The 13,572-nt window shown below is 37.5% G+C and overlaps 1 protein-coding gene across 1 annotated transcript; it reads left to right on the forward strand.

Annotated features, from left to right (window-relative positions):
- The first annotated feature begins 7,499 nt into the window (after positions 1–7,499).
- LOC103520729 lies at positions 7,500–9,181 on the forward strand. The gene is made up of 2 exons (XM_026831743.1): positions 7,500–8,195; positions 8,717–9,181. The coding sequence occupies exons 1-2, from the start codon at positions 7,792–7,794 to the stop codon at positions 8,982–8,984; spliced, it is 672 nt and encodes a 223-aa protein (XP_026687544.1). The 5' UTR covers positions 7,500–7,791; the 3' UTR covers positions 8,985–9,181.
- The last annotated feature ends 4,391 nt before the right edge of the window (positions 9,182–13,572 follow it).

The following is a 13,572-nucleotide window of genomic DNA, read 5'->3' on the forward strand; positions in this document are numbered from 1 at the left end:
ATGTTCGCGGATTTGGCAATTATGTTCGCGGATTCGCGTCCCGAATCGACATTTTGGATATTTGGCAAGCCTAGTCATTATGGTCAATAAAATCAACGCGGTCAAACTTTCTTGACTTGGCGGGGCGGAGCGCTACCGCGCTCCTTAATGCTGTTTATCCCATGCTTTCTTTGTATCCTATGCTTCATTGATACAAAATATAAACGGCGCAGCGGTGTTATAAAGCACTCATCTTAAGGCGTTTCTTATGGCCGTGGCCACTTTGGGAAGATTTCCATAATGTTTATGCTGATAGGCCAGACATCATAAATTTAAAAATGGGTTCTAATAGTGTCTCCCCATGCCGCCAATTATTTTGGAGGGCCATCCTCTTTTAGACACAGACACATTCAAAATTTGAAACCTACGCCACTTGTGTCATCTATTGACAAACTCCATATTGTCTTCCACACGAATACGAATACCCCATGTGAATTATCTAAAGAGTTATTATTAAGTGTAGATGCCCATGTAATAGTTTATTTTACATACACCACTATGTATCTATGTATTTCATCTAAATATTTAAAAGTGCAGTGGGAGTCAATTATGTTTTTGTTTTTAAAATAAAAAATTTCAAATTGTTTCGACATGTGCGGTCAAATCAGTTCACAATTATTTTATGATCAGACCATTTTCAGTCAAAGAAAAACATCATTAAAAAGATAAGGTCGAAATGTTGTGTTTTACCATTTCAACCTTGTATCGTTTGGTGATTTTTTTTTTATATAAAATGAGCCATTTTACCTAAACCTTGGGTGTAAGCTGAATTCTTTATCTTCTAATAGTCCTAATAAGTTGTTTCACCCACAATGTAGTTAATTCCCATATAAATTTGGAGCCTACTGAAACAATTTTGTTCTTCTCTGTCTGTATGTCTGTCTCTCTTCTTCCCTCCCTTTCTTTTTTGAGGCTCAGTAGAAATCATTACAGGCTCGTACGTGGACAAGTGGACATCAGTAAATCCACCCATTTCTATTCTTATAACATGACTAACATGAGTAAAAGTGACATATCCACCAATATCTACTGTTATAATATCAGTAAAAGTGATATATCCACCAATCTCTATTCTTATAACTCAGTAAAAGTAACACATCCACCAATTTCTATTCTTATAACTCAGTAAAAGTAACACATCCACCAATTTCTACGTACCTAATTGTAATGATATTAGTAAAATAGCCACATCCACCAATTCTCCCTTGGAACTAAATACGACACTAATATGGGCATATCCATACCTTAAATTTAAATCAGTAGGGATTAAATGATAATAATACCTACCTATGTACCTACTATATAGTTAACAGTCAAGGCAGATTACCATTACTATCCCTATGTGTGTACCTACATACCTACATAATACAGAATTCTGATACTTTGTATTTGTTGATTTTTGTAAGAGTACACCAGTCAAGTGCTTGTATAAACTAAACATTTACATAGTACCTACTTACCTACTCTGTGGTAAAGTAGGTAAACGAAATTTAATCTTGCTAGATGACCGTTTAGTACATACCTAGTTCTCTAAAATTTAGTAGTTTAGGGTAGTAGGTAGTTATTTATCTACCATTAAAATAAGTGGTCATTCAATTTTGAACAGATCTACAAAGAGAGTAGAGGAACAGATCTACAAAATCAATATAAAAAAAATACATAGTATTGAACATAAATACCTATGGGTATCAAAAATTCCAGATAAAAAACTATAAACATAAGAAACCGGATGTTGAAATCAACTTGGATGTTTTTGTAAGTAAAACAACCAATGAATGAACGAATCTCAGGTATCTCAATAACGTAAATGAATAAAAAAATAATTATAGACATTTATAAACGAAAATATTTGAATATTGAATGATATTTATATTTCATATAATTTATTCCAATGGGTAGTTTTATTTCAAAAGAAAGAACGCCCTTTGACTACCATCCAACAATTCTGTAGGTAGGTAACAGATGAGGAACGAACTTTCATAGGAAATAATGAAAATTCGGACGTGATATCCCCTGTGCTAAACCAGAGGAAAATAGGAAATCCAAGATGACGCGTCATCGCCATCGGAATCACTTCAGTTTCCGGAAGGATAATATAACTTAACTATCATAAGAATAGGATAAGAAAAGTTAAAATAAGTAGTTTTATAAAAGTATCATCGATTTCAATGTTCGACTGACCCTTGTACACTGAAAGGGGTTTAGGAACGACCATGTAGGCAAAACTGAAATGCGATCTATGTGAAAGTTGCCAACTTGCCCAAGCTTTGCCCGGGCAATCATTATGCTATCACCTCTGTTGTGATATTACATCGAAAAATAGTTGCCCCTTGGGTTTGGCACACCAAATTTTACATAAAATGTTTACACCTCAGGCATTAGATATTGAATAAGAGTCACTGGTGAATCAATTATCTCTCATCTAATTCTCTTTATCGCTCTCTCTCTCTCTCTCTCTCTCTCTCTCTCTCTCTTCCGGTTTTTACTGAATTGGCATATTAAAATAATAATAAAAAATTGTTACCATCTATTGCAAAATGTCACTAGTGATTTCAATGTTGTCGTTTTTTTTACCAGTTATAACATTCAACATTCCTGATTTAAAATTTGATAGAAAGCTAATCAGATGTATTATGCAAATAAGTTGATACTAAGATTCTAGGTTCTATAAGTTACCAGTTTTCAATTTATGTAGTGCTCCACATTTATTTCTAGTTCCTAATCCTAGTTACGCGTATAATTATGTAAGGTCATGTTGTCAGGTATGCAAAGCGGACTAGATCCACATGTAAATGCTGGAAAAGAAATGCTGTGGCATAATAACAGGAAGTGCCTATTAGTGTGGAATGTGGTTCGAGACCGGCGTCTGACAAAATAAGTCGACTTACCGCCCAGAGCTTTTTAAAGGTGAACGTCCACTATGGACTTTGTGGACTATAGTGGGACTTAGTGGACACCGGTGGTCAGTTGGCTACACCAGACCCTCGCTTTCACTCTCGTTAAGTCACTAGTTATGACATTGAGCCTGACCAGATCAGATTTCTGTATACAGGATGGCCCAACCAGTTGTGGGTCACGCTAATTACCACTGTTGTTTTGGACAGTTTTAATGGTTTCATTGCAGTGGTATAGCTTCAAATCTGAGGAGTTGACGAGGATTTTTCCCCCGTTTTCCCGAGAAGGAACTCAAAGAGGGAATTGCAACGGAGTTTGATAGGAGGGAGCTGTAAACTGTAACAACGGAAGTCTCATTTTTATCGTCCCGACATGGAAGAGAGGAGGACGGGATAGGAGAAAGGAAACCATACCGAGAACAAACCTTATCTGTTTAGTATAAAGTCTAGCCCGGGTAGGAAAAGAACCCCTGACCTAATCGTGCTGACATGGATGGCGGGCGCTCTGCCCTCCAAAAGCTAACTAGGCTGACACTGGGCTTTCAAATTTTGAATTAGTTCCTCATATATTACTCCTGACTGGCTGACTGTACCCAGAAACAGCCAGCAAAGCTGTGTCCACATCCACACATAGTTGACGGCCGTCGATCGACATCGATGCCCATCGACGGTTATCCAATTCCGATTGACGAGGTAAATCTATGTTGTCGAGGCATTGTGGACGGTTTCAGTCGACATCACGGCCGTCAACTGTGTGGACACAGCTTTAGAAATAAGAAGAATTTATTGCATCAGCTTTATGAGCTATTCATTTCTTGGCATTCTCGACAAAGTCACAGCTTTGGGTTTGGGTTGTGTTGTTTTTAATCTTGGCCAATGTTTGCTGTATGGTCGGGCCTTATTCTGACACCAATGAAAAATAATAAAGTCCGATCTTTGCTGTGAACTTAATTTGATAATTCTTGCGCCTCTTAATTCTTACCTATAATGAGAGATATATATAAGGTAAAATAAAATCCTATCCGTAGGGTAGGACTTTACAGTTAAAATACCTACGTGAGGAAACTATAACATAAAACTTAATTTAACCCTATAATAATAGCAACAATAATAGTTATAATAATACCAATAGGTAGGGAGGTACGTGGATTATGCAAGACCATATGAGTGGACCCTATAAGGAAATGACTCGAATGAGTGATGCTTGAAAGTGAAATTAGGCAGTGCAAAGTTCGCAAAACTGCATAAAAAATATTGAGAGGAGAGAAGTTATTTCTAGCTACAGGTAGGTAAGGATCTCGAAATTTGTAATTTATTTGACAGCAAAAGTCCTACCTAAAAATCCTGATTTTACGTGGAACACATTTTTACCTGAACCAGTAAAATGGTACCTAAAGTTCAAACTTAAACTGGTTTTCACTTTTAGCTACTAACATGATAATTATTATGTTGATTTATCAATGAGAGTAATAAGACCCTTTGATAACTAAGACCTAAGTGTTTCGTTTGAGATATTTCCTGTGGATGAATGGAGGGGAGGAAGGGGAGGAGAACAGGAGATCTCCAGGAAAATACTACTAGAGCGTCCAAAGAAGAAAGAACTGCTTAAAGCTCCCTGATCAACACTTAACAACTCGCAATCAGCATGCTTCATTAGGTTCGGGATGAATGGAGGGGAGGAAGGGGAGGAGAACAGGAGATCTCCAGGAAAATGAAAGATATTTCCTGGAGAGAAATAGGTACTCCAGACCAGACCAGACTAGCAACAGGACTACTAGAGCGTCCAAAGAAGAAAGAACTGCTTAAAGCTCCCTGATCAACACTTAACAACTCGCAATCAGCATGCTTCATTAGGTTCCTATTCTCTTATTTAGAGAGAGGAATTCGCGGGGGTCATAATAACGTTATGCTATCAAGATTACAATAAATACAATTATGATATAGGTAGTTCTAATGTGGTGTTATCATGTTATCTACTATCATAATACTTTGTACTTCAACTTTCTTCGTGAGAAGTGATGAGAGAGCCTGTTAAGTCCCACGGTCCTCTGATGATACTTTCATTAGTGGATGTGACCGTGCTTCGCCATGGAAAATTGATTTTATCTCCATTTCGGTTTACATTTCGCCAAAAATCCTCTCTTCTTGCACATCTAGAACATTTTAGGAATATTCCTAGCGAACTTCAGCTTTTGTAGGTAGATAAGTAATAGATAGTCCATATTCCATATGGTTATCATATCTGTCTAGGTACCTATATGTATATTCACCTTATATCTATTGACTAACAATAAAATGGATATAAATTTTACTTTCAAAAACGCCTCTGCCCAATGCCTCTCAGGTAATATGCGATCCACAAGAGGGATTACAGCATCCAGCAGATTTTTTTGGTAATCGATCAAAAGAGAAGAAAGTGAAATAGGTACCTACCTTGTGTCTGGTTTGATCTCGAGTTGTTCTGTTAAGATAGAGTCTTGAGACTCTAGAAGTCCTGACCTTTGAAGTCTCGTCTCTCGGACCTAACATTTGAAGTCTTGTAAATTACCGATGCGATGGTCCGAAGGTTTTGGTCCGATTTGCGATGGTGATTGCGAGGGGAAGGAGAGAGAGGAGAGAGAGAGAGAGAGAGAGAGAGAGAGAGAGAGAGAGAAAAAAGCGAAATGGATGAGAGGGGGAGGAGAAGGAGGAGGAGGAGGAGGAGGAGGAGGAGGAGGAATGGGATTTTCGTCAGTAGGAGGATCGGCAGAGGGTCTTACTTAACAATCTTTTGAAAAGTACATCTCTTGGTATCTATGAAGTTTATTACCGGAAAGAGGTATCTACCTACATGACAGACATGTTGATAAACATAGGACTCTTACCTAGGAATATAATTTCTTTTTAATTAAATTATAACACATTTTAACACATTACCATAATGCTTGGTTAATTAATGTTATTTAATCTTATTCAAATGTATTCTAACATTGGATTATGAGTGTATAATATCTTAAATGTATGCAAACATTGGATTATGATAAAGTAGATTTTCTCAGAGCTTATTAGCTCAATAATACGCCCAATATTATGATTATAATTACATCAGGTGATTCTACAAGTACGAATGTATCAGGTATGTATTATATTAGCCAAATATTTTGCCAATAAAAAACAGGAAAATAGTGGCTAAAATATTGTGCTAAGCCGCTAATTATTATTAGGAGATTGTAAATACAGCCAAACTCAATAACCCACTTTAAAATTCTCCCTATAATGTGCAATAAGGAAAAGAAAGTGATTGTTTACTTTGTTCATTTCATTGTCTTTATCTCTTTATAGGTATTGAGGAGAAAATATCTATGCCTATGCCTACAAATGGTACAAAGTATTTAGATTTACAAAGTAAAAGTATACAAATAAGATTAGATCATTTCTTACGTTTTTCGAACGATTTGTTGATTTTTTATCGCCCTAAAATCGAAAAGAGGAGGGGGACAAAACGGGAAAAACCATCCGTTCCGATAACAAACCTTTGGATAAATTTCGCCCCTGTTAGGGACCGAATCCGCGACTTATCGCTTACCAGGCCAACGTGCTAAAAGCTAACTAGGCTGACTTCAAACGATTTCGTAGGCTGTAATTAGATATTGCAGTCAAAGTTGACCGAAAATGAAACGGAAGTCAGCAATTTCAGATTAATTTTATGGACCTAAATTAGTATAAATCGCTCATACCGTACTAAACGCGCTTGTCATCCTTTTAGAAGTGGTTTGGTAAACCCAAGCTTTATAGTCCAATTATTCCAGGGGTTTTAATAAAATTAAGCTTGATAGATTGCATCTTAATATTAATTATAACTTACGCGATAAATTACCATGATGTGTGTCACCATAGACAGGGTGTTCAGCTGTTCAGTGTTAATTGTGTAGTCAAGTAGTCATTGAACCAGAGTGCCAAATCAGAAGGCATAGTCTATAGCTAAAGCTAAATCCCTTTTAAGGGTGAGCTATTCATTTCTTGGCATTCTCGACAAAGTCACGACTTTGGGTTTGGGTTGTGTTATTTTTAATCTTGGCCAATGTTGGCTGTATGGTCGGGCCTTATTCTAACACCAATGAAAAATAATAAAGTCCGATCTTTGCTGTGAAATCAATTTGATAATTATTGCGCCTCTTAATTCTTACCTTTAATGAGAGATATAAGGTAAAAAAAAAAAATCATATCCGGAGGGTGGGACTTTACAGTTAAAATACCTACGTGGGGAAACTATAACATTAAACTTAATTTAACCCTATAATATAGCAATAATAATTATAATAATACCAATAGGTAGGGAGGTACGTGGATTATGCAAGACCATATGAGTGGACCCTATAAGGAAATGACTCGAATGAGTGATTCAGTGAGTTAGGTAGGTACTCACTTATTTTGACACACTGCACTGGAGTTCACTCACTCATTGACAAATTGACCGCTCACTTGTCGTCAGTAAGGCTTACCGGATTTCTCTTTTATCACTCGATCAGCTGTTCCATTGTTTTGTAGTAAAAAATGACTGAAATTGCGTTACAAGTTTTACAAATTTCGTTTGGACGTGATACAATTTCGTTTTCATTACTTCAGTTTTCAATCTCATTGACAGAACTTACACAATAGATAGCTTTCAAGCTTTGGCTACCTACCACTGTCATACGTTCATGTTATCAATCTACATTACTTTAATTTATAACTAATAAATTCCATACTTTTGTTAAAATTTTACAATATTGTTAAAGCTTCCAAAGTCATACAAAGTGTTTTATTAAATTGAATTTTTCGTGAATGTGTTTCTTTGCTGTAGATAGTGCTTTTACTGTGTTCTCATCAAGTAAATGCTATGGCCATAGAAGACTCCAACTCCAATGATACATCAAACTGGAACAACTTGCCAAGTCTCATTCTGAATGAAATCTTCTCCTATCTTGAGTACAAAGAAAAGTTACAAGCTTCAAGCTCTTGCAAGCAATGGAGAATAGCATTCCATCATACCAATCAACTGCCAGATGTTCATTTCCACATTAGAAAACATGATGAGGACAAAGTTGTCAAGAGTAATTATATTGCTCAGTGCATTGCTCCTAAAGTGAAACATCTCACTGTTTCATTTGATTCCATTAGTGCCCTCTGCTTGCAACTCTTGGCTAACATATTGGAAGAAGTCAGCTTCAATGCCAAAGTCAAGAGAGTTGTTCTCAATCCAAGTCATTGCTCGTTTCAAAAAGATGGTGCTTTCATTCAGAGGTTAGTACTTAGTATTTATGACATGTAGGTTTGTGGTGCTTTCTCTTGCTCAAGGGTTTTTGCCATTTTCCCTTGTTTGTCAGGTCACTGAAAAGACCCTTGTCATCTACACTTGAGTTATTCCTGCTTTGGGTCGTATTTAGATATGAAAAATGTTTCAAGCTGTGAATATAATCATAGGACAATCATAGGACTGTGAATATAATCATTTCCCTTTTCAGCTGTCCTTGAATTCTAAAATTTTGTGTATGCTGTGTGAAGAATTCTGGCAAGGTACCTCCTGTCTTTGGTCAACGTACATGTGTTACCAGAATTACTGTGGTGTAATAATCACTACCTAGTATTAAATGATACTTGGATACACACCTCCCAGATTTTTTATTTTTTATTTTAATTATCAGAATGGTATTGTCTATTTTATTGACTTAGTAGTTTGTCCAACTACCAAACTAACTATCTATCTATATATTAAAAAAACTATGCAATTAAAATAACATTGTCCCATCCTTGATGAATTACAGGTTCATTGTGAAGAGGCTTTTGGATATCATCGAGAACAGTGATGCCCTGGAAATCATAAGTTTAGGTTGCTCCGAGCAGTTGTTTCAAAGCAGCGTACAACTTCTTGACTCACTTGTCAAACACCATCGCAACTCACTCAAATGTCTCATGTTGTCAACCCTCAGAGATGACCCAGACCATTATGAGTTACCCAACTTGGACGTGTCACTCATTGGATCCTTTGTCAACCTGCAGGTAACATTTTTAGGTTTTATATGGGGATTTTAAAAAGAGGTCTTATTGTCCCTAAATTGGGAAAAAGGGAACAGGACTAGAAGAAAGCTGGCTCTAGGTAGGTGTGTGAAAATGTTATTTTTTCCTAGGTTCCTATACTTACCTATGTACCTACCTAAGCATGTATTTTTTCCCCCTGAGATTTAGTAAGTTGTACCTATCAAACTTACACATTGGTAAATAAATAAATGTTACCTAATTAGAACCTACATCTATTTCAACCTTGACTAGTCTAGTGATATCACTCATCTCACCGTCATGTGCATATGAAATCAGTTGCTGAACTAATCTCAAGGTTGCAGTGAGCTAGATTTGTGTGCTATCAATTGATATTAAATATGCTAATTACCACAACAAGGAAAATTAGTGTTCCAATGATATATGTCCAAGGATCTGAGATTTAGTAAGTTGTACCTATCAAACTTACACATTGGTAAATAAATAAATAAATGTTACCTAATTAGAACCTACATCTATTTCAACCTTGGCTAGTCTAGTGATATCACTCATCTCACCATCATGTGCATATGAAATCAGTTGCTGAACTAATCTCAAGGTTGCAGTCAGCTAGATTTGTGTGCTATCAATTGATATTAAATATGCTAATTACCACAACAAGGAAAATTAGTGTTCCAATGATATATGTCCAAGGAAAATGAGTACTGTGTTCTAATGATAGAGATATTCTCTCAGGGCCATGTGCAGTGAAATCAATAATGCCTTGGTGGTCTAGCTAGGTGATGCCTTGGTGCCCTGGTGATTCCTACATCCTGAGGTAAAATGAATGGAAGTTCTTTCTATGACTGAGCAATCTACTTATTTTATTACTTTCCATTTTTCTTTATTTATTTTTGAATAAGGTGTTCTTAACACTGGAATACCAGGTCATTCATACCAGTTATTCAGGTCTCATTTTTATCGTCCCGACATGGAAGAGAGGAGGACGGGATAGGAGAAAGGAAACCATTCCGAGAACAAACCTTATCTGTTTAGTATAAAGTCTAGCCCGGGTAGGAAAAGAACCCGTGACCTAATCGTGCTGACATGGCGGATGGCGGGCGCTCTGCCCTCCAAAAGCTAACTAGGCTGACACTGGGCTTTCAAATTTTGAATTAGTTCCTCATATACACCTGACTGGCTGACTGTACCGAGAAACAGCCAGCAAAGCTGTGTCCACATCCACACATAGTTGACGGCCGTCGATCGACATCGATACCCATCGACGGTTAATCAATTCCGATTGACGAGGTAAGTCTTGTGGCATTGTGGACGGTTTCAGTCGACATCACGGCCGTCAACTGTGTGGACACAGCTTTAGAAATAAGAAGAATTTATTGCATCAGCTTTTTCGCCACAGACCACCCTGTATAACATATCTTTCCATCTTTTTGGTCAAGTTTATACCTATACCTACTTTCTTTTTTTATTCTTTTTTTTCTTCTCAGACGCAGAGGTAAGAATGTTAGTATTATGTCTTACCTATTACCTGATTTATCAAAGCAAGACTCGTAAAGTTTATGACGTATGAACACTTGATATAGCTTGGATTAATATGAAACTAGACATTCCTGGATGAACGACTAGAAATAATGGCACCTGATGTACCTACCTGCATCGACGCTGGTGGTATGGGGTTAAGACGCTCGTCCTGGTAAATAGGAGGGTGTGGGTTCAGTCCCAGCCGACGCTCCGCGCCGTATGGAATTTTCTCGTCAACATTCGTCGAATTTTCCTTTCAGAAACGGAGACGATTTCCCCCCCTTGCCCACCATCGGAACCCCCTACTATACCACCGTATCTTTCCACTTAGGTACCTACTCGTTTTATTAATTTACACCGAGATAGCACATTTCTTTGTAGGTAGATAAGTAATAGATAGTCCATATTCCATATGGTTATCATATCTGTCTAGGTACCTATATTCACCGTATATCTATTGACTAACAATAAAATAGATATAAATTTTACTTTCAAAAACGCCTCTGCCCAATGCCTCTCAGGTAATATGCGATCCACAAGAGGGATTACAGCATCCAGCAGATCGAGAGGGCCTGTTAAGTCCCACGGTCCTCTGATGATACATTCATTAGTGGATGTGCCAGTTTTTCCAAAATATTTAGTAGATACCTATGACAATTTCAAAGATTCACGAGGAGTAACGAGTGGAATTGTTGAGATCCTACTTAGGCGAATACTTTCATTAGTGGATGTGACAGCCTTACAAATACGTACCTAACTAGCAGGTTGCCCGTGCTTCGCCATGGAAAATTGATTTTACCTCCATTTCGGTTTACATTTCGCCAAAAATCCTCTCTTCTTGCACATCTAGAACATTTTAGGAATATTCCTAGCGAACTTCAGCTTTTGTTTCGCCACAGACCACCCTGTATAACATATCTTTCCATCTTTTTGGTCAAGTTTATACGTATACTTTCTTTTTTTATTCTTTTTTTCTTCTCAGACGCAGAGGTAAGAGTGTTAGTATTATGTCTTACCTATTACCTGATTTATCAAAGCAAGACTCGTAAAGTTTATGACGTATGAACACTTGATATAGCTTGGATTAATATGAAACTAGACATTCCTGGATGAACGACTAGAAATAATGGCACCTGATATACCTACCTGCATCGACGCTGGTGTAGGGGTTAAGACGCTCGTCTGGTAAATAGGAGGGTGTGGGTTCAGTCCCAGCCGACGCTCCGCGCCGTATGGAATTTTCTCGTTAACGTTCGTCGAATTTTCCTTTCGGAAACGGAGACGATTTCCCCTCTTGCGCACCATCGGAACCCCCTACTATACCACCGTATCTTTCCACTTGGGTACCTACTCGTTTTATTAATTTATACCTAGATAGCACATTTCTTTCTTTTTTTCTTTTTTTTTTTAAGAGGTTTGACAGAGGGAACTGTAACTTCTATGGTCTTATCGTCCCGAAATCGAAGAGAGAAGGAAGACAGGAAGTATCAATCAATCTTCTTTTTTTTTTTACTTTACCCTGCCAATCCCGCCGGGAATTTTTTTGACCTCACTGGGAATCGAACCCAGTTTTCCCACGTGCAAGGCGAGTGCAGTGACCACTATGCCATGGGAGCTGACTGCAACAAGTACCTAGTAGGGTTTCAGTGTAGGAAAGCATTGCAATGAATCCATCAACCATCCGTTGAAAATGCAAGATTTAATTAACTTCTTAATTACTGTATCAGTGCAATAGTCCTAAACTAAAATGGACGCGGTACATAAGGGATCAGGAAGAGACTGCCTTAACATAATAATGTATTGTTTGATTTGTTCGTATATTTGCAGTCCCCTACTCAAAGTTCGTCTGAACCTGATTCATGCATTTGAAGCCGTGGCCATGTTTCATGTCACCATATTGAAGCGAGCCATGCCTCTGTCACATTTGAGAGTCTTCTTCTGTGAACATGTGAGTAAACAGAGTTTTTGTACTTGAATTAGGACTATTCCTGCTGATGAGAACCAAAAGGTCGAACCAGCCGACCAGAGATGCTCTAATTCTAACCCACACCTGTCTATAGCAGGTACAGCAGTTCATAAGATGAACATATGTATGCATTTGATGACTATCTAGGTATCTTATTGATTTTGGCAAGGTCAAGGATTTCCAAATTCATTGAATGTAGGGGCTGCTGGATCGTATGAGGGTCGACCTTTACTAGTAGAGGCCTTTGGGGGAGGGGGCTGACTTGTTACGAATGTGAAAGTTGTGGTATGTATGTAGGTATTGAAAGAAATGAAATAACAAGAAGCTTAACCCTACGTGCATACCTACCTATCGGATAAATATTATATATTATTTTGAAGCAATTTACAGGAATGTACAATACCTAGGTAGGTAGGTATCTACATAGATAGTACATACTTAGTAAATACAACACTCGTATGTACCTATTTTATAAACAGGGAGGCATCCAATTCATTGAAGAAATCTACAAGTCATCATTCGTAATAATACCTAAAATTATTCTACTTCGCCGAAATTACTTACCTAAGTACCTAGGTATTTGGTATCTGTGTAAATAGGTAGTAGACCATGTTTCTTAAACCATAATAGGTAGGTATTTTGTCAGAATAAATACGGTACACCTGTAACATATTACCTACTCATATTAGGTATATAGGTACCTATGAAAGTACCTACCTACATAGTAAATGGTCTTTTTATGGTCCAGATAGTCCGTCGTGCGTCGTCCAGATACCAACCATGCACAGTGTTACTTAATCTCATTGTGGTATAGGTACAATGAGGTTAACTATCCAACATATACATAGAACTGAAACCTATCCCCTATGAGAATAAAACGCCTTACTATTCAAACAAACCACTGTATAACTGTTAATGTTCTAGTGACTGGGTTTTTTACCGGCTGTTCGGCAACAAGCTACTTGCGGCGAAGATACTTGACTACTCACATTAACCTCACCCGGCCCGTGTGAGGCCAGAAAAGCCAGCAGCATGCTATTGCTCTACTGAGGTTACCACATGCTACCGAGATAGGAGTAGGTTATTATTATATGTACACTAAAAGGAGATATCTCCCGTTATTTTTATTCACAGGAG

The sequence above is a fragment of the Diaphorina citri genome, unplaced genomic scaffold (assembly GCF_000475195.1).
Source record: "Diaphorina citri unplaced genomic scaffold, Diaci psyllid genome assembly version 1.1 scaffold3998, whole genome shotgun sequence".
NCBI classification, from domain to species: domain Eukaryota; kingdom Metazoa; phylum Arthropoda; class Insecta; order Hemiptera; family Psyllidae; genus Diaphorina; species Diaphorina citri.

Coding starts and splice junctions, on each gene's coding strand:
- LOC103520729 (XM_026831743.1), top strand. CDS start 7,792: ATGGCCATAGAAGACTCCAACTCCAATGATACATCAAACTGGAACAAC. Junction 8,196..8,716: donor GATGGTGCTTTCATTCAGAG/GTTAGTACTTAG, acceptor GATGAATTACAG/GTTCATTGTGAAGAGGCTTT.